This window comes from Colletotrichum tamarilloi (assembly GCF_030869305.1).
Source record: "Colletotrichum tamarilloi strain Tom-12 chromosome Unknown Scaffold_1.1, whole genome shotgun sequence".
In the NCBI taxonomy this organism is placed as follows: Eukaryota; Fungi; Ascomycota; class Sordariomycetes; order Glomerellales; family Glomerellaceae; genus Colletotrichum; species Colletotrichum tamarilloi.
Window position 1 is genome coordinate 646,797 of NW_026849384.1, and position 22,673 is coordinate 669,469.

Genomic DNA, 22,673 nt, shown 5'->3' on the forward strand with positions numbered 1-22,673 from the left:
TGCCAAAGAGAGGTTTCGCGACTAGAACGAAATGTTCAATTTGCTCCCTATATACCATTTTGAAGGTGCGCCCATTGTTTATTTCTATGCTAATCAGGTTGTTTGCCCCGTATCCAAACTTGTCAAGCAGTAGCGCCCTGTCGAACCCCTTACCTTATGCAAACGCCTCGCTTAGCCAAGGAAAACAAGAAGGAAGGAAAACGAAATGAGAACAGCCCGGCGCGTCGTCTCCCATCCTACTACATTCCGTCGTCGGGATCGTCCTCCACGCTCTCCCCAGAGTCGGAGTTTTCGTGGCCATTGGTGATGACAATAACCTCACCCGCACCGTCCAGCCACCTCGCCGCATCCTTCTTCAGCGCCCTCTCGCTCGCCAGGTATAAGGCCAGATAGATGTGACCGACGATGTGGCCCCAGCAGTACACGCGTATACAGGACCAGTCCTCTGCGCGTTTACACCAGACGCCCCATCCCGCGAACCCTTCGAGGATCTAATCCGTCAAAAAGTGCCAGGCTCGCTCGCGGAGACTCGGTCGCCAGCCGGTCCAGTCCAAGTGCCAGTGGCCTCGCTCAAATGGACGCAGTTCCCTCGTCTGTTCAATCGGGGCAAAGCGCTTCGATATCTTGAGTTGGCGGGCCAGCTCCTTCAGCTTGGGCGTCAGGAGATCATCTGGCGTCAGCTCGCTGGTGCCGACGGGGGGGCCAACGGGGTGGATCTCAAGACGTGCGAGGTAGCTCAAGTGCCTCTCATTAGGAGGCCGTTGAGGTCTGAAAAGATCGCTGGGCCCAGGGCCTACATCTGAGGAGCTTCTCGTGATGACAGACCTCGATTCCGAAATGGGCGCTGACCGTTTGTGCCGTTTCGATGGAAGTAGGGGCTCGGAGCCGGCTCGGTTTGGCGATGACGGTATTGTTCTCTTCCGAGACGGTTGGCAAGGCGTGTCCTGTATTATCTGCTCAATAGGGGAGCTGACTAAAGGCGGCCGCTTCAGAGCAGGGAACGGCGTATTGAGGATTATAGCATCTGCGGGAATAGTAGAGGCCGCTGGAACTGGGGTGGCATTGCTCTCAATTGCCAGGGAGTTGCTCGACGTTACGAGAATAACCTGACCATCGTCCTCATCTTCATTACAGTCTTCCTCTATGACTGGCGTAGCCGTTGCGACTGCTTCTGGAACTTGTTGCTGGCTTGCCTCTGAGGACAATTGCTGAGATTCCCCATCGAGTTGGCTATCGAACTGCCCTGCCAGATGTTCAAAGAGCCGGCTCGGGGATGAGAACTCAGCGAGTGTGATGTCATATGACGGCTGAGAATCACCGACGACACTGGGAGGAGCTACCCAGCTAGCCTGCGTTGGCTGTGAATCAGCCACAGGTTGAGACGAAGGTGGTAAGTCTCTAGATGCAAGTGGCTGACCGAGACCCGGTGAATTTCTGTTATCCAAGACACTCCTAAAGGACAGTTGCTGTGATTCGAAAGATCCAAAAGTTGTGGGGTATTGAGGTGGCGGTGGTGGTATATGTGGTGGTGATGAGGTTGCCGGTTGCGTTGTTTCGCTATCGAGGTTCGGCACATCTGACCAAGCAGGCAACGCTGGTGGCTCGGCCTCTGAGCTGGGGATAGCTTCGACATCTTCCTCTTCTGAAGGTTTGCTGAAAATATTGGTCTGTCTCGTTGGTGCAAAATCGAGATATGCCTGTGCCAGGGCTCGGTAGCGCACATCATCGATGTTTCTGCACGGCGCTGTGACGTGCACTAGGATCTCAACGTTGTCATGTGCCTCCATGACAACCTCACTGGGAAACTGGAGAGTACATTCATCTCCAAGAGCAAGCGCCAAGATGCATAATAATGGAAGGTGCTCTCGTAAGGTCCAAAAAAGATGAAGCAGGTTACGAAGATGATAGGTGACGGTAGCTTTGACCCAAAGAGGTGAGAATGAGAATAAAGCAATTCCGTCTGTCACTCTTCGCCTAAGAATATGTCAGACTCAAAGTGAAAGTGAAGTCTTAAGAGACGCGCCTGCATAGCAGTCTCGAAAGTCAGTGCTCTTCGAGGTGGGGCACCTTGCTGTATTCCCCCTGCACCTCATGTCATGTTGAATGCGGAAGAGACACGCATCTCACTGGCCCCACCACAACAGCGTCGTAGAGGTTGGATGTTCTGCGAGGTATTCTCTGGCATGTTCTCCATACGGGTAGCCTAAATGCAATTAGCGCCACTCAGAAAGTTCAAAAGTAGTTATACTAACCCTGGGGGAGTAGTGTTGCCTAGCTATTGTGTACTAGGTACTCAAGCTGTACTTCGAAATTGGATCAAATAAATTGAAGCTTGGCCTCTCTGGTGCTGTGCCATTACCCCAGAAATCCTCAGTTCAGGGGACCAGAGACAACAGACCACGCCAATTAATTCTCCTTTCCCAGAGCCTCCTCCAACTCCTCCACCTCAGCCCGTGATAACACCCTAACGACCACCCTCTCTCCCATCCAAAAACCAGCAGCGCCGCGAACATGTCTGCAAAGCCCACCACGCCCCCCAACCTGGGCAAGGTCCTCGTCGTCGGCGGCAACGGCTTCCTCGGCCACCACGTGGTCAACCAACTCCTGGCCGGTGACCGCTGGGCCGTCGCATCCGTCGACGTTGTAGATCTTCGCTGCGCCAACAACCGCAACCCCAAAGCCAACTACCACGAGGCGGACATCACCGACGTAGACAAGATCAAGTCCCTCTTCGAGAACGTTAAACCCGACGTCGTCGTCCACACCGCCTCCCCCGCGCCCCAGGGCGATAGCGCCATCGCAAAGGATCTCTTCCGCAAGGTCAACGTCGACGGCACCGCTTCCATCATCGCCGCCTGCCAGGCCGCCTCCGTAAAGGCTCTCGTCTACACGTCCTCCGCGAGTATCATTAGCGACAATGCCACCGACCTTATCAATGCCGACGAGCGTTGGCCCGTCATCCGCGGCGAACTGCAGACGGAGTATTACTCCGAGACCAAGGTGCGCACGCCAGCCTACGAATTCCCACGCTCCATTGCTCTTATAATGCGATGGCCAATCTCCTGCTCTTCTCCTTCAAGTGTTGTTGCGTTACCAATGACTGACATGTGACCATCCGTAGGCCGCCGCAGAAGAATTGGTCCTCGAGGCAAACCGCCAAGACCCCTACCCCCTCCTCACATCCGCCATCCGCCCCGCGGGCATCTTCGGCGAGGGCGACACCATGGTGACGCACCAAATGGTCAAGATCTACCGCGAGGGCAAGACGGGCGTGCAGCTCGGCGACAACGACAACCTCTTCGACTTCACCTACGTTGGCAACGTCGCCCACGCTCACCTCCTCGCCGCCCGCCTCCTCCTCGCGACCGCCGCCTCCTCCATCACGCCCCTCGACCACGAAAAGGTCGACGGCGAGGCCTTCCTCGTCACAAACGACAGCCCCATCTACTTTTGGGATTTCGCCCGCGCCATCTGGCGCGCCGCCGGCTCCGACAAGGGCACCGACCACGCCTGGAAGATCTCCCGCGAGTTCGGCATCGCGCTGGGCTTCTGCTCCGAAATCTTCTTCGCCATCATCGGCAAGCCGCCCATCTTCAACCGCCAGCGCTGCATCTACAGCTGCATGACGCGCTACTACAACATCAGCAAGGCCAAGCGCCTCCTCGGGTACCGACCCATTGTCGGCCTTGACGACGGCATCAAGAGGGGCGTGCAGTGGTTCCTCGACCAGGAGAAGGCTGGCAAGGTGAGCGTCAAGGCATGAAGGACGCTGTTACAAAGGCGATGATGGTTATGATGAAGGGCGGTGGTGTTTTAGGGATATGAGACCTTCATGTTCAAAAAAAAGTTTTCAGAGATTTTTCATCGTATATATACATAAACAACCCCTCAATGCCAGAGGGAACTAATAAACGGCCAATAAGCGGCCACATCATGAGCAAGAGCAACATATCTCAGGCCGTATTCTTTGCCTTTCTATGCGTGTAAGCAGGCGTTGCGAATAAGCTGTGAAACATGATTGTAGGACACGCGAGCAGCAACATGTTTGCACACATATTCCGAGGCAATAGTTGGAGAAAACCTGCAGGTAATGCTTGGCCTGTCCTATTCGCGTTGGCGGAACTACCTAGGTGGCCCTTTTACTCCATCCATAGCTACACGGAGGAGCGTCTTTCAAAGGCGAACAATGGACGAGGTTTCCCCATTCCTCCCGACCCCTTTCTCGAGATGCGCGCAAACGTGGCGCATTATTCGGCCTCCTCCCTTCCCCCTGGTTCCAGATCATCTCACAAATGTAATCCGATATCTCCCTCTTTCAACAAAAGAAGCGAAGCTATACTATGTCTCTCGCGCAAGCCAAGAAGAAACGAGGCCAGCTGTCCAGCTCGAGACATATCAATCAAACCAGACCGGTATCACCCATCGACAAGTCAATGGGCATAGGGCCTTTACTCCAAACAAGCCAGGGTCAAACCAAGACCACCAGTCCTCTTTCCCCCCCTTTCCAGTAGACGACGGGATCGTAATTTGTGCGAAGGAACACCAGCAGACCGTTAGGATGCCTCATTCCATATCGATCCGATGCTTCACTCTCGGAGAAGCCAAGAAGCAGAGGGTTTGACAAAGTGTTGGAAGAGAACTTTGAAAAGAAATAAAAAAATCATTCATGCCGCCTTGTCGTGAGTTGAGTAGCCGAAAAAAAGAAAAGTCTTTTGTTCTTTTGATGAAAAACGGTTGGGAACGCCGCCAACAATGCATGGATATGTGACTCTCCGAAACCCCAAATCGCAGTCCCAATAGAATGCGTAGCAAGTGATGTGAGCCTCGTAGGAAATCACTCTTCGATATGTGTGTAGTTTTGCTGTTGCGGTTTGGTTTGGTTGGATTATGTGTTTCCACCTACGCCAACACCGCTGTTCTGTCTTCCCCAAACCCCACCCGACTGGCGCCATTCTCTCTTTTGAGCTTCCGAAGGGCCTTCGGTGTCTGAATGCTCATACTGGCTTCCACCATAGGGTGAAGGGTGGCCATTTTCTTCATGTGGCCGCCATCTTTGGGGTGGTGTACCAGGATTGGGTTGGTTGAAAGGAGGAATGGGCATGGGCGGTTCCTGCACAGTGCGGACGCTACTCTCTTGTTGTTGCCACAGAGCGGGGTCAGTCTCAACCCTTCGGGGAGGGGGGCGGGATGAGTTATCTGGTCTGTTAAAGACCTCATTAACTTCGCCCAACCCTGGTCTTTGACCCATGCGGTCCTGGTAACGCTTAAGGATGTCCTTTGTAGTGAGATCGGCAGTGTTGCCAAACACGAATGGATCGTTGACCATTTCCATAAGCTCGTCGGGAACCTACAACTAATTAGTATTGCGAAATGTCTGATGACGGGACAGCAATCTTACCAGGCACATTTCTTCGATAGACGTGATCATATCGTTCACGGCGACAATGGCGAACATGGGGTCGCTGTCCAGTGCAGGCGCTTTGTTGCTGTTGTAAAGAATGTTCGGTGCAATAACGGTTGCCAGATTCTTGATGTCCATCCTAGATCCGGCTTCCTCATCCACTTGATGGAAGGATCCAGCCCACTTCAAAAAGCAGAACAGAATCTCCAAGCAGTCTCGGTGAGCCTTGGGCAAGAGACAGCAGATGAGGTGCAGATACGACTTGCGCTTTGCATCGTCCTGGATCTTGGCGACAGAAATCCAGAGCTTCTGGAGCTTGAAAGTCAAGAGTGGATCGGGCAGCTCACGCAAATAGCGCTTCAACAAAGCGGCAACCTGTACAACAGGCTGGTCCATGAAGCTAATGCTGTCGCAGCCTTCCCGGTCGATTCTTTCGCAGAGCTCAGACAGCTTCTTGATGTTGCCATTCTTTCGGAAAACACCCTCAACGGAAAGATCCATTTTTCTCATGGATGAGATGAGGTCGTCAATAATTGCAGGAATCTTGAGTGTTCCGGGGCCTACACCGTCTGTTGACTCAGCGCCATCCTTGTCAATGATGACGTCCAGGGGTACTCCGAAAATGCCCTTCTTCTTGACATTCTTCGGCCGGTCGTTCTTGAAGGCCTTGCCCAAGTTTTTCCAGAACGTGGGCTGCTTTCTCGACTCGATAAAGCTCAATAACTCTTCCAGAGGGAATTCGTTCTCAACGGCAGGCGCCAGAGTCAAGACTGCCAGGTGGCGCACGATAAAGTACTCCAATCCCGAGAGCTCCGAAAAGTACTTCCGTCCCAGACGCTGAGGCATCGCATCGCCCATGCGCAACTCAGCCTCTCTACCTGCCGACTGCGATCTTTGATGTCCCATGGGGTCGGTAGCGGGGGACCGGAAGAGTTCCTGGCGGTTGGGCTTATATTGTTGCTCTTTGACTTGTTCAGCAGCAACGATTCGCGGGATATCATCCAGCGTCAGAGCGTCTTGGTGGTTGAACATTTTGTCCGTTGTGCCTTCGTCGTTTGGGCCTCTTCGTTCCTCGAGAATATGGAGGTCCCCATCAGCGCGGCCTAAGTCCTCGCCCGCGGATCCTGGGCGAACGCTACGTCCCTCAGGCCCGTCCATGATGCGCGACGTTCTAGCCTTGCGAAAGCTTGAAGACAAATGCTTGTCGAGACGAGTACTTCTCAATCGGCGAACATCATTCAGCGTGTTCTCGTAGGAAGACTCGCGATTGTGCTCCCGTTGATCTCCAGCGTACGACTTCGAGCGGTTGTCTGAGTTTAGGTAGGGTGCTTCTCCGGGAGCCAAAGTTCGGGCACCCTCGCCTGGACCATAACCATCCGAGTTCTGGTCATCGTTTTGCCGAGGCAAAGCGCCATTGCTTCGCAGGATGTCCAACAACCGCGCGAGCGCCACCTTCAACAAGAAAACGTACTGCTGGAGCTTGGTGACATGCTCAAAAGGCGGCATATCATCACCGTTGGCGCCGATGCAGTTGTTGCAGTAGATCTTCTTGTCAAAGGCATTGTAGCGAGCATCTTCCAGCTTGCGACCGATATCTCTTGTGCAACGTGAGCAGCTGACGCAGGCAATGTGCCATCGCCGGTCGGAGTTCTTTGCGCACTCGTCTTCGACAGACTTATTGCAGAGTGCACAGTGATCAGAATCCTTTGCCGAAAGGCGCGAGTTGCCCGTAATAGCCTGTAGGGTGTTGTCGTCGGGCTTTACGCTGTCCAGTTCGCTCAGGTCATCCAGGAATTGATAAATGCCGTCGGAGCTCTTAGACTCCTTCTCAAGGCGTAACGCTCCCTGCAGACAGATTCGAATGAGAAGCTTGAGATAGTGAGCAAGACCTGTGACTAGGGACAATAACTCCTGAGTGACGCCAAGCTTGCGGGCTCCCGTGTCCTGGGTCTTGGACAGCAGCGAGAAGAAAGATACTATCTTTTTGCACAGAAGCTTGGCCTCACGACCGTACGACAATCCTATTTCTGGGCTGTTAGCGAAGAACGTGATCTGAGAGTATGGCTATTCAAAGCTCACCCTTGAGCTTCAGTTGATCCATGGAGTAGTCCAGGCGATCAGCAGACTGGAACAAGATCTCAACATGCCAGATGAACTTCTTGGCGACCAGCACACCGTCGACATAGGCGCCGTTGCTCACGTGGAGGAGCATATCGGAGATGCATGCTGCGGACGACTCCTCGAAAGTTGACAGGACGCTCCAAATACGGTAGACCTTCTCCTCCATGCGCTCTTCCTCCTCTCTAATGATGTCGCGAGTCGCGGGGTCGTCGGTCTCCTGAGGTAATTCGGAGGGGTCACTCGGCTGCGTAAGTCGCACGTTCCAAAACTTGTGGATCATGTAACACTCGGGATGCCAGTGCTGGTTCTGGCCGTTCCTGTAAATTTCCACAAACTGCTTGAGGATTGCAGTCTGGCAGCCATTGCATCTTTGCGCAAACTGCGTAGAGTAGTGGTAGTGACAATACACGTTGCCATCGTGCTCGTAGTAGCTGTCCTGCGCGCCAAAGACCGTGGGACACAGGGAGCATGTGAAATGGTCGACGTGATACTTTCGGTCGAGAGCGGTGATGTAGGAGCCTCGAAGGGCGCCGCCGCACTGGAAACAAAGCAAACCCAGCCGGCGGAAGTAGTCTGTCTCGCACAGAGGATACTGTCCTTCACCACCTTCGTCATCGACGGGGAAGAACTTGGAGGCTACAATCTGGCCGCAATCCTGGTAATAAAATCCGGGTTAGAACAATCAGGGAAGAACAGGGGATATTCTGAAGACGTACACGACACTTGAAGCAATCCAAGTGAAAGGTTCCGTCCAGTGCGCGAACGAATTGGCCGGTGAGAGGCTCTCCACACTTCTTGCAGGTCCTCTGTTGACCGCTGGCTGACCGCCCACCTCCTCTTCCTTTGGATCTACTGCGTTCACCGCTCCGCCTTGAGTCGCCCTCTCGACCAGGTGTTCTGGGACCGGGTGAACGTGAGGGCTGTTGTGAGCGGTAATTTCTTTCGGGAGTTCTCCTTCCTCCGTTCTGCCAGACTCCATCACCGGGATAACCAGGTTCCATAGGGGTGGCGGCGGGGTGGGCTTGCAAGCGGTCGTCCGGCGCCCCATGATCGTAATCCGACGCCATGGTGCAGTAATGTTTGCGTCGTCTTGTCTGCGCGTGGTGTGTTCGATTGCGACTCTTCACTGGTAGGGCGGGATGGATTGAAAAGCGGCCCGTCAGCCTTGAGTGTCGGAGGTGGAAGTTGCCAGGAAATTATCGGTCGGCATCAGCTGGGCTGCGAAAATGCCGGGGGGTGGTCGTGGTGGAATGGGTAGGTAGGTATGTACTGGGGTCGAGAATTGAAGAAAAGGGTCGTCGTCGCACGGCGGCGGTATCGTGCTGGGCGATAGTAAATAATTCGGGTAACGGCCGTCAGGTATTCGCGAGACTGGCGGGAGACGGGTAGCCACGTCGCAGGCGCTGGCCTGAAGGGGATGGTGGTGGTGAAAGTAGTGGTAGTCGGGGTTGGGATTGGGATTGGGAGTCGGTCGAGTACGAATAGTCGGGGGTCAGGGTGAGAGTGAGGGCGTGGGTGAGAAGAGGGTCGGGGAGAATGGGTCGGGGTCGTCGAGGTTAGGTTGTTGGCTTGTGGTAGTGGAGCAGCCCAGCAGCGACAGGGCGACGTTTGGAGCAGGAGCTGAAATGCTGCCAGCGACCGACCGAACACTTTCGTCTCTCGTCTCGTCTCGTCCGAAGAAAGGAAGGCGGAAATGAGATTGAGAAGGAAAAAAAAACCACACAAGGGCGGACCACAGTAGTAATGCAAGGCTATGTGATGCGGGAGGGGGAAAATAGGTAAAACCTAGAAACGTCCTGTCCTGGGCGTCGTATACGTAGTGGTAGTGGTCGCAGTCCAAAGTCCAGCACCAACACCGGCTGGAGAAAAGGAAAAAAGGGGCCGGGTCGAGGATGATCAAAGGAGTGTGGGCGAAGGCGCGGTGGTGGTTTTGTTGTGAGGCGTTCGTTGCTGGCCGTAGGGAGATTTAGTGTGGGCTTGATCGGCTGCACCCAAAAAGATGGGCGAATCCCAGGGCCGGGCTGTACTGTGGGTGCAGATGTGGGTGATGTGAAGGTAAATAAATGGGCAAGAGAACCCAAACCCTCTGTCTTTTTTTCTTATTCTTTTGCGTTTTGTTTGTCCGTACCTTAAGCCTTGAGCACGCAGAAAAGGTACCTCGGGAGGAAGAAAGTAAGGCAAGGTATGTATGGGAAGATGAGGTACCTACGTAGGTACGTAGGTAAAAGGTGCGGATATGAGTCGCCAAAAGTGAGGTAAGTGGTGTGCACTGTTGCCGCGCCTGCTTCTTGTGTGGTGTGGTTTGTGCGGGTGGAAGGTAAGTACCTAAGGCAGTGGAGGGCAGCGAGCGGTAAGGCGAGCAAGACAGAGCGGAGTGAGAGCTGGGCGGGCAAGGAATGGGAGAGCCGAGAGAGGGCGAGAGAGTGAGACTGGGTCAGGTTTCTTACCTAACCTTGGGTATTACCTTCAGGCAGGTACCCAAAGTGCATGGGAGGTTCCTTACGTTACGAAAAGCCAGCACCCAGGCACGCAGGAAGTCAGGCACGCCACACTACGGAAAGTGTAAGGTACCTTCCCGTCCCTTCCTCCTTCGGATACCCAAATTACTCCTCACTGCCGTAAGGCGCTAACACTGGGGATCATCATCTCTATGCACTGTTTGGGTTCTTCAGAGACGCTGGCTTGTGGCGTCCCAGAGGATGACTTCTTTTTTTATTTTGCCCATCTCCTTCCTTCAAGCCTCCCCAGTCTGTCTGCAACGAGGTCGAAAGATACGACGGCTTACCTACGCAGTACGTGATGTACAGATTAAGATACCCCCGGCCAATGAGAACGAAGGTGACAACATGTTTGGCCTTCAAGTCATCGGCGTTGGCCTTTGCTGCCCATACCTATTTGTAGGTACCTTATTGAGCCTGCACCTGCATGGTGGCACTTCCGCCCTCTCCCACCTTCCCAGCCCAATTAAGACGGTGAGTCCTCTGTCGTCTGTACCGTGGATGAATACCTGTCAGGCAATCTCTAACGAGGGGAAGTTATCCAAGTAAAACAGCCAGCAGGACCTGGCAGCAGAAGCCGTCTGCCATGCAATGCCTTGCCAGGGGGGCTTTCATTGGGCGCCCCCCCTCTTCTCCCAGCGGAGAACGGGACAAGTCTGTCTCGTCCTCACTGGACATGGAAAGGGAACCCGTGATGATGATGGGGATCCAATGCTATTTACAGTGGAATTGCAATGCTCCTGCCAGGACGAGCGTGTGGATACCATACCTTTGCCCCCATTGGCGCTTCAGCCGAGGAATCAAGTTGACGTCGGTGCACGGTCCACCGCAAAGATGCCCGCGCAGCGGAGAAGTAGGAGGGGCTTCACAGCATTTTTGGGCGCTTGGCCGAGCAGGAACGAGGTCAGGAGCAGACAATCTGACCCGGGACGCGAGACGTTGCCTTCCTGTCGAAACCTTACCCCCAAAGTTTCTTACATAAGACACCAAGGCACCTTTTTACAGTACAAAACCTTGATTTTCAAGTCCGATGATGGCCGTCAACCAATTCCTCAATAAGAGAAAGTCACAATATCAATTAAGCCAGGTTGCCTTTAAGAAAGCTGTGGTAAACATCGCAAGGGGGAAAAAGCATCCGATCACCTGCAACATCACGTGGATCTGGCTGATCTTCGGCCATCTCCCTCCTTGGGATGATCTCGAAACGGGGCTCCACCAAAATTTGGATATACGAGTTTACTTTAGATAAACGCCGATGCAAGCTTCGGGAAAGATTGATCTAAAGTAACATTGCCGTCGTATGTAATCTGCTGATCCCAACGGGCCTGCTCCACCCATCTAACGACTCATCGTGAGCCTCGGGACGAGACTAGGGACCTCACTCGGTCTCGGAACTTGTTCACCGGCTTCTTCTCACAAGCGTGCTGGTCTTTTTCAACCCCCTTTTCCTTATTCAACCACAGTCAGATTACTTCTGACTGCTACATCAGTCTCTTATGCATCTTGCGCTATCCGAAAATATGTTTGCATCTTCAGCCACGTCCTTGCCTCTCATCTTGCCCCGCGTCGTATTCAGAGAAGACAATTTATGTGATGCCTAGCCAGCCACCTGTAGCTGCAAAATATGCTTGGCCCAGACTGTGGTCTTGCTTACCCGTTGCTTTGCGTCGTCCGATAGTTCGACCGGTGCTACGGTCCGAACAGCTATTAACAAGCTACAGCGACCTATGCGCCGTACAAACGTCTGGTTTTCGGTCATTAGGTGAATAGGTTGGCTCGAGTGATATCGTGGTCTGTGTGGATGAGAATCTACGACTCAGCTTCCCAGCGTGACAGAGGAACATGGGTTGAGCTGACATGGTGATGCAGCTAGGTATCACTTTCGCTTAACTTCATCTGCTGGATGTACCATCTGAGCTTTTTTAGGTAACACTACCTATGACTATAGTCTATCTCGGGCTCTTCCAGAAATGTTATGCCTTGTTCTCTTATGAGCTAAGTGCTCGATCCAGCATCGTTCCATAAGATACGACTCCAGGAGTCCCGGTGCCAAGTATTCTGATGTATTCATTGAACATCTGCGCTATCTATGCCCTTCTGACGGTTTTCAGAGTGGCATTCTTTGCCACAGTCATATCAAACTCTTTACGTTAGAGTATGAGCTTGATCTGCCCCATTATTGCCTAGTTCCGCATTTCCTTGTGGACAGACCTGGCGGTTTGCTGTCAAATGTGTCAAGGCACGACTCACTCAAGAGGTACGCTACCCCTAGAATGAGACCGTCGCAAATGCCTTCTATGGTCATCATGTTCGGGAGGCTCGTAGTTGAGGGACCAATCGTGGCCATTTTCAATCTCTTTAACATGACGAGCTGATTCTATTCATGTTGCTGCAACCTGCTCCCTAGGATGGATGATCTTGAAAAGGCGAGATGACCAGAGTTGAAATGGCCTCATCGGCCGAGTGGGTTTCCGCAAGGAAGTGAGAACTAATTTCACCCCTTCTCACCACCCTAATTGTACAGTGAGTCTATCATCTAACATGACTGATTTGACGTAGTCGGTCATTCGGCGTGAGTTTGACACATTTCGTTCGGTGAGAGACGTCCTAAGCCGAAGGCAAAAGGCTCCAACTACTTCCAACCCGATATCTCTTGAAGCATTTTGTGAATATTCCAGCGCACACAGGATAAGTGAGAGAGAGAAAGAGGCTGATATCCACCATCGAAGCTTTCGGGTACCGTGTTGACCATGCAGCGAACTCAACGTGGCATAGTCTCGTAAACACACCATCCTCGCCCCTGGAAACAGAGCGCTTGTCCCGGAGATACAGAGAGTGAAGACAGACGAGGTAGACCCAACTTGAATATGTTTAGTTACGGAACCACACTAACTCAAAGTCCCACATCAATGCTTTTCGATCAACCGACTATATAATTGCTAATTGACGCGTTTATTACTCGCACGCGTAGACATCTTGCCGACTGGTTATCCCGCGCTGAAGCTACGACCGCACACACGTCCGACTTCACCCCCGCGTTGCAACAACTCATCAACACAACGAGCCCAAGTCCTCTCCAACGCTCTCAAGTAAATTCCCCCCATCTCACAGTTTCGAAGGCCTTGATGCCCATCAATCTGGTGATTTTCGTAACCCATCATCACCAAGTGGAGTACACCGATAAGGACCCTCCCAAATCAAACCATCTCATACGCCACCCCTATCTTCGCCACCAAAGTCTCTATCGTACTCAAAAGCACACTCAGCAACACGGCTTTAGCGTCCTTTGTACTATACACTATTTTTCTGCTTTGCTGAGCAAGAGTTGCGGCATACTCTCATCCTGATCAATCCCAACTCAGACGTGAGACCCTTTCCCTTCCAATACCAAACAACCCCAAAGTAACCCCGCCCCCACTTCGTTCGCCTCCGTCCATCCACCTCTCAACTGACAACCTTGCCACCCAGTTTCCCAACGGCAGCAATATGAACGACACAGAAGGTCTCGCGATCGCAATCGAGGAAGCCAAGACCGGCGCCTCAGAGGGCGGCGTCCCGGTACGTTAAAACTCATCACCACCCGGGGAAAACGTACGACCCCTAACCCGACCCCAGATCGGAGCCGCCCTCGTCTCCGCAGACGGCAAGCTCCTCGGCCGCGGCCACAACCGCCGCGTCCAGATGGGCTCGGCTATTCACCATGTAAGTCAAACAAGTCTTCCGATGAAACCCCCCTCCCCCCAATCACAAATCGTATCAAAAACTCAAACGGCTCTGGACACTAGGGCGAAACCGACGCCCTCTTCAACTCAGGACGTCTGCCCGGAAAGGCATACAAGGGCAGCACAATGTACACGACTCTTTCCCCCTGCGACATGTGTGAGTCTCCCTCCCCTCTCTTCCCCTCTGAATGCTGAACCCGGTTCTCAACCTCTTCCACCAGGCACCGGAGCCTGTCTGCTCTATGGCATCTCTCGCGTCGTCATCGGCGAGAACAAGACCTTCCTCGGCGGCGAGGAGTACCTCAAGCAGCGCGGCGTGGAAGTCATCGTCGTCGATAGCGCAGAATGCAAGGCTCTCATGGACAAGTTTATTGCTGAAAAGCCTGAAGTCTGGTAAGGAAGATGCCCGTCCCCTGCCAACCGGACGGCACATCTTGCCATTAAAGCACCTCGAGAGAAAAATACTGACCAAGCCAGGAACGAGGATATTGGGGAGGAATGAAGTAAATAGCCAAAGGTGGACAACGTATGTATAGGTAGTGAGCGTTTGACAACGTATCACGCATTATGTTGGCTACCAGAGCCTTGAGCTACAGCTTTACTCGAGAACTTGCTTTATTCAACACTAGGACATCTAGCAACCGCCCTTGGCACAAGGAACCCATCCCGTTCCGCCAGCCTCCCCGGTGCAGCCGGTTGCTATCACAAGACAACGTGTCTGTACCTTGACACAAGTTTTTCTTTCGCGCTTGAACGAAATGCATAATCTACACTAGCGGGGCGGGAGTTTCCGCTCTCCGGCCCTGGACTTCAACCATTCCTTATACCTCATACCATCTTCCAAAACTCCCCAAAGTCGCAAAATGAAAGAAACATGCCGTAGTCTCTCAAGAGAGCAAGTTGCGTAGAGAAGGACTAGTGCTCGCTCCCGCGGGTCGAGGCGGCTCGTTGGAAGGGCGCATGCCGGGTGTCCTCAGCGGACCTCCGGCATCATGAGCTGGGGGACTTCCGTATGGTGAACGCTGCGGTAGAAGTCCCTGAGCGAACGCATCGGGGCCTCTAGGTTGAGGCCCGCCATTTGGTAGGCCGTGAGGTGATCCGTGAGGAGGTTGCCGATAAGGATGCACATAGGGCGGTGCGTGTGGGCCATGGGATCCATGAGACATGGGCCCCGCCATCAGCGGCGAAGGCGGCATTCCGTGATGCACAGGCTGGCCGATATGTCCATTGGGACCGGATGGTGGTGTAGGGGCCATCGACATTGGAATCATTGGCGGAGGACGTAGGTTAGCCAACGGCTGGAAAATAGGACGCTGTGGTGGCGATCCATGACGTGGAGGTGGGCGACTGTTCCACTCGTATCTTGGTGCCGGAGGAGGGCCATAGGGACCCGGAGCTTGGTGAGGAGCTGGAGCCGGGTTTGGCGGCGGTGGTGCGGCAGCAGCCTGAACTGGCGGCGGCACGGGCACAGGCACAGGCGCTGGATGCGGAGCTGCAGGCTGGGAGGCAGACGGCTGTGGAGGAGGTGCCGGAGCAACCCAGGCATATGAAGAGAGGCTTCGAGCTCTGGCCTCTGCGCCGGTCGTTGGTGGGCTCCTCAAGGGCGGAGGAGGTGCTGCGAGAGCGTGATGTGCGGGGACAACCGGTAAAGGTGGAGGTGGTACCAACCTCGCAGCAGCCTCGATGACTGGAGATGGTTCTTTGGGTGCATGGGGAACCGGCTTCCTCTTCAATTTGCGGCACTTGTGACACTGGAACTTTCTCTGCTCGACAAACTTCTGAGCCTCTGAGCCAAGGCTTCCGTAGTGACCATTGGTGAGTTCCCGCTCATCGGAGTTTTCAATGGGCCACCACTTGAGAGCGACGTCGATGCCACAGGTAATGCATATCTTCTCTCCTGCTTGGTGAGTGCTCGGGGTTTCGCTGTTCACACTCTGAGAAACAACGTTGGAAGGTGCAGTGGTGGTTGATGCTCGCCGAGTGCTTGGCGTCACAGGAACACCTCCCATCTTCGCAGCATTCGTCATCAGGTTGGCCTTTCTGACTGTGCCAGTCAAGGTGAGATCTGCCTGCTTGTAGCTCTGCACATAGTACTGTAGAGCAGTGAGGCCATCCTCGTCAACAATGTCGTGCATCTGATGAATAACGCTCTTTGTTGGAACGTGCTCCTTGCACCACACTGTGGCGGACATGACACCAGTTTCGCCATTAATGGTGACGAGATTGAACTGGTCACGGCGAGACCCCTTTACAGGGGTGATGTCAAAGCCGAGGAGATAACCCTTTTGGCGAGCGCATTCAACATGAACTGGGAATAGCGATTAGTAGGCATCCAAGAAGTTGAATGAGCAGTACTTACGAGGGTCTCGGCAGTAATGGCAAGTAATGCAAGCACCACCTTTGTGGTTGCAGGCCAAGCAAACCTCATCGTACCTGGCACGAGGGATAGAAGGAATGCCCTCAGATGGACTCAATGCCTTAGCATTGCCAAACTTGACCTCAGGTGTCCAAACAGCACAGGTGACATGGACCCAGTTGTTGTCTGCGGTCCGTTTCAAAGGCTCCCTGGGGTTGACTGGGCGATTGGCATCCTCCTGCTTTTTCTTGTAGTAGTCGGCAGCCTTTTGTGCCTGCTCTCGTTCCACTCTCTCGCGCTCCTTTTCCTTCTCTGATTTCTTCTTGGAAGTAGAGATCTTAGGCTGCTCAACGAAGTCATGCTCAGTATGCTCAATCGGGCACAAGACACACTTGTATTGCTATCCAGAAGTCAGCATATGAAACGAGATTAGTCAAGGGCGGTAAACCACTTACGATCGAAACCTGTGGGCTCTTGTCATTGGCGCACATATCGCAGGTCCACTTGCCAGGGTGCCTGTTGTCGACAACTCCATAACAGTTGCGGTGGACTGTCAGTCTGCATTCCTTACACGACAGATGCTGATCTCCCAAGGGCTCCAACTGGTTGCAAATTGCGCAAGGCATAGTCTTGGGCTTCGGGATTTCTGGAACTGGTGGAGGCGCTGGTTTCTCTTTCTCGACCGCCTTTTCCTTCTTCTTCGGTGGAGCGGCAGCAGGAGCTGAGTCTGAGGCGAGCGACTCTGAGTCTCTCTCTGGGGCTGATCCCTTGAGCTTCTTCCGCGGAGGTTCGCTCGAAGGTGCCGCTGAAACTGCCACAACCGGCTCTGGAGCGATGGCCGGCGGAGGGGTGTTCCAGTAAGTATGCATTTCCTTAGCTGCCTCAAGCTCTTTGAGGAGTTCCTCGTCCTGTCTTTTCTTCCAGGCTCGACCACCTGCTTGAGCGATCTTTTTGGCGACCTCATCCATTTCTTCCCATTGAATGCCGTAGCGCCGCCAGAGCTCCGCGCACCTGCGACAAAGAGCATTGATGTACTGGCCTTTGTCCTTGGTGGAATTCTTGCCCTCGCTGACAGGTGTTCCCGATGCATTGGGAGCTCGCCTCCATTGCCTGGAATATTTGGTGTGGCAGAACTTGCACACGAAACTCTTCTTCTTGCTTGCCGCCTTCTCGCAATCGAATGCAGAGTCGTCTGCATCATCGGCGATATCGTCCTGCAACTTGCTTGCAGCAACCTCTGCCTTCTTGGCTTCCTTCTTGCTTTTTCTGTTCTGGAAATTTCCCCAGATCTGTTTGCCTTGCGGGGTCTTCTTCCAGTTGTAGTAATATCGTACAATCTCTCCAGGCGAAAGAGTCTTGACGTGTCGCTTGACGAGATAAAGCTCGGATCCGTACTTGCTGACACCTTCCTCGAACCTCTTCTGTTCCGTGGCCGTCAGATCGGGTTCCTTGAAAGTCGCCTTGTTCACTTCCGAGAGCGCCTTCAGTGCGCGATCTTCATCAAAGTCACTGCTGTAGTACTTTGCCACAGCAATATCGTGGAAGTTGGTCGAGTTTTTTGCCAGACCAAACTTGGCCGTCAACTCTTCCGCCTTTTTCATGTACCGGTCGAGCTTGGCTTCCCACCCAGTATTCTTCTCCGTTGCTGGGGGAGGCAACCAGATGCGTGTAGCTGTGGCGTTCGGGTCGTCAGGGTCGTCGTCTTCTCCTCTCGCCACATAACCCGCAGGTTCATCTTGAACCCACTTAGGACGCTTCTCACGTCGAATCTTCTCAGCCTCCAGAGCGGCAAGCGCTTCTTTCGATAGCCCGGGCCCTTTCTTCCCTGTCCTCTTGAACTCCAGAGGCTTTTGATACTGTACAGGCTGGCCGGGCCAAGGAAGCACGGGCGCTTGATGTTTGGGACCTATGCGAGTGCTAGCGCGGGGGTAAATTCGGTCATCGTAATCGAGGGCATCTTCGGGCCTGCAATGCATTCCAAGGTAGCGCCAAGGCCACAGGCTGGCTTGGTAGATTTGCTCTGCAGTGCCCGTACGATGGGCGTCGTCGTCCTCAGCAGGACTCGTCCGTTCGGTGTCGATTTGCATCTCATCATCATCGTCGTCGTACAAGTCCTCATCATCTGCATCGCCTGCATTTTCCTTGAGACTGTTCGGGTTGGGAGTATGCCGAGCCTCCAATTTCCGTTCCTGCGCACGACTACAAGCAGCGCAGGACCAAGCGAAGCCTCTGGAGGGTTTCTTGAGCAGGGGCGGCCTGACACAGTTCATGTGGTATGTCTTCTTACACACAGCACAGTCGACCGAGTCATTGCTGTAATGCTGTTAGTGACCCCAACTCTCCATGAGACTGCTGCGTGGGCGGACTAACCTTGCACAGTAGCCGCTGCATCGCTTGCAGGACTTCACCGCACTAGTGAACTCTTTTCCGCGGCCCTGCTCCACAATAACGAATTTCCAGCGTTCGTCTAGCACTTTCTTCACCCTCTCAGGCACGTTCACAATTGTCGACGTAGGGATCAGATCGTAATTTTTCTGGATGTAGCGGTCGTACAATTTTTCGTACCAGAAATTGTCCGAAATTTTTCGGTATTCGTCCATGTTGGGAATTTCCGCCTTGTGCAGGATGTGGCACTTACCACGCAAGGCTGTCAAAGGACTGATATCGGAATGCATCGTCGCAAACACTAGTCGGGTGTCATTGACCTTCTTGCCGATATCCTTGGGTCGGTAGAACCAATTGATGCGAAGTGCATCCACCGGCTTTTTGCTGTTATTCTGCATGTGGAGAAACTCCATGATGCGACCCAGGTAATATGGCTCGCCCGGAGGCTCACACACGAGATAGACATTGTCTGTGAATCTAGATCAGCGAACAATCCTCTCCAGGAAGAAGGAGGGAAAAAAATTAAGACGAGGCGTAAGGATGATGAGTGAGGGTACGTGAAGGTGCGTGTGTGGTTTGTTGCTGTCTTACCATTGGGTGCTAGTACGGTACCGTCATCCGCCACCAACTTTCCATCTCTGGGGACTGCACCGGAGTTCTCGAAACTGAGCATGTTCGTCTCTGCGTAAGAGCTAGCGTAAGGACCCGACGCCGTTTTTCGTGATGCCCCTGTGCTGGCGCCAGACGACGAGGCCGTCGCAGAAGCATGAGCCTGAGAAGTCGCAGCTGCGGCGTGTAAAGCAGCCTTGCGCTTTTTTGAGGGTTGCGTCGAGTTTGTCGAAGCCGGTGTTTGCGTGGTCGGGGTGGAATTTGCTGGCTGCACGTCCTTTGCTCCGTTCTGAGGGACGGTCGACTTTGTGTCGTCAGATGGCAGGGCCTTGCGGGTTGAGCCGTTGGGTCGCGCGTTCTCCTGGATGGACGCGGCCGACACATTACTGTGACGCGCCGATTTCTTGGACTCTTGATCCTTCTTCTCTGGGGCGTAATCATACATGTCGACATCGAGATCCTTGTCCTCGGCGTAGTTTGGGCGCGATGAGCCAGTGCGGTTTCGTGACCGCGTCCCATAAGGGTTTGCGGCTTCAAAGGCGGCAGCGTCCTTTGAAGACTGGTCCAAGCCCATGGCAGATGACTTGGTCGTGGGTTGAGCGTTGCGAAGGGCGGCGTCCAGCTCAGTCTGATGTAATTTCTGGGCGGCAGATGTTGATTTGGATGTCGACGCGCCCGAAGTGGCAGGCTGCGTGGAATCCGAGGCGTCTTGTGCAGACGGTGTGGCGCTGGCAGATTGGTCGTCAGAACTGCTGGCGGTTTGGTTTTTCTGTGCCATGATGGCGGTGGCTAGCTGCGCGTTGGCGGGAGGTGAGATGAATTATGTCGGGGCCCTTCCCGCGGGTGACGAGATGCAAGAGGGCCGACAGGGTGAAGTTCGTCTGCAAGGCGGCGGAGGCTCCGATCCATAGGCTGAGCCAGATGGGACCCGACGTCGACTTATCCGGTGAGGCAGGCGGCCGTGAGCCAGACGCAACCCATGAGATGGAGATGGATATGTGTGAGTGACCGTGTCGAGGTGTGGAAGAACGGTATATGTAAAAGGCTTGGAGCTCTATGGACCAGAAAAGAAAGTCGCGGGGGGAAGGCGCGTGGAGGTAGTGACGCGGGTGAGTGTGGAATTTGGATTATGAATGTGGGAGAAGTAGAGATGTGCGTCTGGGTTTGAGCGTGGTGGGCGGTGGTGATGGGTGAGGTGAGGTGAAGTGAAGTGAGTGAGGTGTGGTGGTGTAGATGAATGAGGATGTGAGTGTGAGAGACGAGACGATGGAAAAGCAAAGGGCGAGTGAGAAGCTGGGACCCCAGTAGGTAGGAAACCGACGAGGAAGGTTCGACGGATCCGCGCGACCAGGGAGAATGGAAGCAATGGAGCCAGCTGGAGAGCCGAAATCGAGCGTGTTTGTGAAGGTGGTCAAGATGGGCCAGGGAGGAAGTGATGTGGAAAGGAAGGAAGGAGACGGGAAGAAGAAGATGGGTCCAGGTCCAGACAAGCGGAAGGCAAAATGGTAAGAAACGTCGAAGAAGGTCGACCGACCCCGTACCTGCCTTTTGTTCTGAGGTGTGTAGGTGTACGGTGTACCTTTCATAGCAGCGCCGGCATGGCACCAAGTCCCGTCCAGGTCCAGGTCCATGTCCATGTCCAGGACCAGCAACCACAGCAGAGTAAAGCAAAGCAAAGCAAAGCAAAAGCACCACGCACCGACGAACCTGCACCTGATCCGTCTTTACCTCATCCACTTGCCTACCGATAGATTGGCCTACCTGCTCTTCCCACCTTAACCTGGCTTTGCGACTTGCCTTGTCTTGCCTCATCCATAAATCTGGGCTGCCGCTACGGAGACCGACTGCTACGATGGATGGCTCCCACTGCCGCAACGCAATGAAGTCGGGTGGGTATGTAGCTCTCCCCAGCTAATCTATGGGAAGGTACTCACACACACGGGGCAAGGGCCCAGGGACTTTGATGGGACAAGTAGTATTAATATGGGAGAATGGGGGGAGGGAGGGAGAGTGCGTGTGTGCGCGCCATATGGAAATCTGGAAATGTACGGATACGTACCTGCGTACCGACAGACCAATGCTAAGGTAAGCTAAAGTACCTAATGCCTCTCCAGTCCCGTCTGGGCCAGCAGGGCGGCAGCGGGAGCAGGAAAGAAGCAACAGCAGCAACAGAAGCAGGAGAGAGAGAAAGCAGCAGCGGCAGGCCCCCCTCGCTCTCTTTTTTTTTTTCTCTCTTGCGGATGGATGGGGCTGCGTGGGAGGTGAGAAGTATCGATCTGCTGCAGGTCGGGGAATGCTACTCGTGGCTACACACAAAGTACGCGCAACTTTGGGTATCGATACGTCTCCACGACCTGCATGATACAGATGGATCCACTCTGTACCTCTGTACCCGCTCCCGCAGTCATCACTCTCGCACCAAAGACCGGGCAAGGGCCCGGCGACCTCACACCTCACCACAGGCTTGCCAACGCCGCAGAATCCAACCGCACGCCCCCCCGTCCATCTCACCACCCGTTGCCTTCTATCAGATCGTCACCGTACTTTTGCTGCGGTTTTTGCTCTTCGTTCAGTTTCTTCAATCGATTCCAAGGGTCTAGCCCCGAACTCAGTCAAAGCAAGTCATAGTTTTACTCATTCGCGTCCGCAGAGGTGCGCGCGAGTGTATGTGCGTGACGGAGGGAGGGAAAAGAGACGACAGATTCCATTGATTGAGTGCGGCACCTTCAAGGTAAGGTTGTCAAGGAAATATCCCACAAGAGGAGAAAGAGACACAGAAACAGATGGGGAGTGGGAAAGAAAGCGAAAGTGTGAGTGGACGATGCCCAAGACCTGCATGAGGCGACGTCTGTCCCTCCGCACGCGCGCCCTCTGTCTCTGTCTCTGTCTCTCTCTCTCTCTCTTTCTCGCGCGCGCTCTCTCTCTCTCTCTTCCTATGGTCTCCGTCGTCTCCTGTCCCTGTCTAACTACACTAGCAAAATAGCCATGTCTCTGTCTCTTCGTGTCCCGCTCACTCGCTCGCTCGCTTGATAGCTAAGGTATTGACGTACCTTGGCTGGTACCCGTTCTCCGTGCATACGCTACCCTGCCTTCATCGGACATCAGATACCTTGCCCCGACCACATCTCTTGCTATCCGACTTGCCGAATCAATTCTGGATAAAATACTTCTCGCACCTTGTACCATCAAATCGCGCCAGCAACTTGGCCTCATCGGATGCGAGCTATCAGTCTCTTCAATTTGCTTCGCTCGTGATCAAGTCGAGTTAACGACGTTGACGTTCAGAGAGCCTGCCGGCCGGGGCTAGCTGGCTCGTTGGGTCTGGGTATGGGTCGGGGTTCTACGCACACAGTACTTGGCATGGAAGTACGAGTACTTTGGCAGACACGCAGCGCAGCGCGGCACGAGGCGACTGCCTGGGCATTTCATGGCAAGGTGCGAGAAAGTCACTTTTGGCTGTCTTTTTTCACCACACAATTGTTACCTAGCAGGACCATGTCCATCCTGTCTGTCCCTCCATCTCGCCATCTGTTTTGGCACTTTCCCTGCAGTTTTGACATCGCCCGCCTTTCCTAGCCGAC

The 22,673-nt window shown here is 53.8% G+C and overlaps 9 protein-coding genes across 9 annotated transcripts; 5 read left to right on the forward strand and 4 right to left on the reverse strand.

The window, feature by feature from the left end:
* Positions 1–239: 239 nt before the first annotated feature.
* On the reverse strand, positions 240–1,787 carry CTAM01_00217 (uncharacterized protein; the record flags this gene model as incomplete). The annotated part of the gene is made up of 2 exons (XM_060516271.1): positions 240–481; positions 581–1,787. The coding sequence occupies 2 exons, from the start codon at positions 1,785–1,787 to the stop codon at positions 240–242; spliced, it is 1,449 nt and encodes a 482-aa protein (XP_060388897.1).
* Positions 1,788–2,511: 724 nt separating this feature from the next.
* On the forward strand, positions 2,512–3,763 carry CTAM01_00218 (3-beta hydroxysteroid dehydrogenase/isomerase; the record flags this gene model as incomplete). Its single annotated transcript, XM_060516272.1, has 2 exons — positions 2,512–3,000; positions 3,122–3,763. The coding sequence occupies 2 exons, from the start codon at positions 2,512–2,514 to the stop codon at positions 3,761–3,763; spliced, it is 1,131 nt and encodes a 376-aa protein (XP_060388898.1).
* A 1,122-nt stretch (positions 3,764–4,885) lies between these two features.
* Positions 4,886–8,589, reverse strand: CTAM01_00219 (RhoGAP domain-containing protein; the record flags this gene model as incomplete). Its single annotated transcript, XM_060516273.1, has 4 exons — positions 4,886–5,347; positions 5,399–7,422; positions 7,481–8,177; positions 8,239–8,589. 4 exons carry the CDS (start codon positions 8,587–8,589, stop codon positions 4,886–4,888), a joined length of 3,534 nt encoding a protein of 1,177 aa, XP_060388899.1.
* Positions 8,590–10,606: 2,017 nt separating this feature from the next.
* Positions 10,607–11,002, forward strand: CTAM01_00220 (uncharacterized protein; the record flags this gene model as incomplete). The annotated part of the gene is made up of 1 exon (XM_060516274.1): positions 10,607–11,002. The coding sequence occupies one exon, from the start codon at positions 10,607–10,609 to the stop codon at positions 11,000–11,002; it is 396 nt and encodes a 131-aa protein (XP_060388900.1).
* A 2,504-nt stretch (positions 11,003–13,506) lies between these two features.
* CTAM01_00221 (cytidine and deoxycytidylate deaminase zinc-binding region) lies at positions 13,507–14,244 on the forward strand (the record flags this gene model as incomplete). Its single annotated transcript, XM_060516275.1, has 5 exons — positions 13,507–13,578; positions 13,636–13,722; positions 13,806–13,899; positions 13,964–14,135; positions 14,220–14,244. The coding sequence occupies 5 exons, from the start codon at positions 13,507–13,509 to the stop codon at positions 14,242–14,244; spliced, it is 450 nt and encodes a 149-aa protein (XP_060388901.1).
* A 385-nt stretch (positions 14,245–14,629) lies between these two features.
* CTAM01_00222 (BAH domain-containing protein) lies at positions 14,630–19,870 on the reverse strand (the record flags this gene model as incomplete). Its single annotated transcript, XM_060516276.1, has 5 exons — positions 14,630–16,050; positions 16,102–16,498; positions 16,554–18,411; positions 18,469–18,952; positions 19,075–19,870. The coding sequence occupies 5 exons, from the start codon at positions 19,868–19,870 to the stop codon at positions 14,630–14,632; spliced, it is 4,956 nt and encodes a 1,651-aa protein (XP_060388902.1).
* Positions 19,871–20,013: 143 nt separating this feature from the next.
* Positions 20,014–20,871, forward strand: CTAM01_00223 (uncharacterized protein; the record flags this gene model as incomplete). The annotated part of the gene is made up of 3 exons (XM_060516277.1): positions 20,014–20,092; positions 20,444–20,597; positions 20,712–20,871. 3 exons carry the CDS (start codon positions 20,014–20,016, stop codon positions 20,869–20,871), a joined length of 393 nt encoding a protein of 130 aa, XP_060388903.1.
* CTAM01_00224 (uncharacterized protein) lies at positions 20,220–20,723 on the reverse strand (the record flags this gene model as incomplete). The annotated part of the gene is made up of 1 exon (XM_060516278.1): positions 20,220–20,723. One exon carries the CDS (start codon positions 20,721–20,723, stop codon positions 20,220–20,222), a length of 504 nt encoding a protein of 167 aa, XP_060388904.1.
* Positions 20,872–21,121: 250 nt separating the features above from the next.
* Positions 21,122–21,720, forward strand: CTAM01_00225 (uncharacterized protein; the record flags this gene model as incomplete). Its single annotated transcript, XM_060516279.1, has 2 exons — positions 21,122–21,177; positions 21,378–21,720. The coding sequence occupies 2 exons, from the start codon at positions 21,122–21,124 to the stop codon at positions 21,718–21,720; spliced, it is 399 nt and encodes a 132-aa protein (XP_060388905.1).
* Positions 21,721–22,673: the final 953 nt, after the last annotated feature.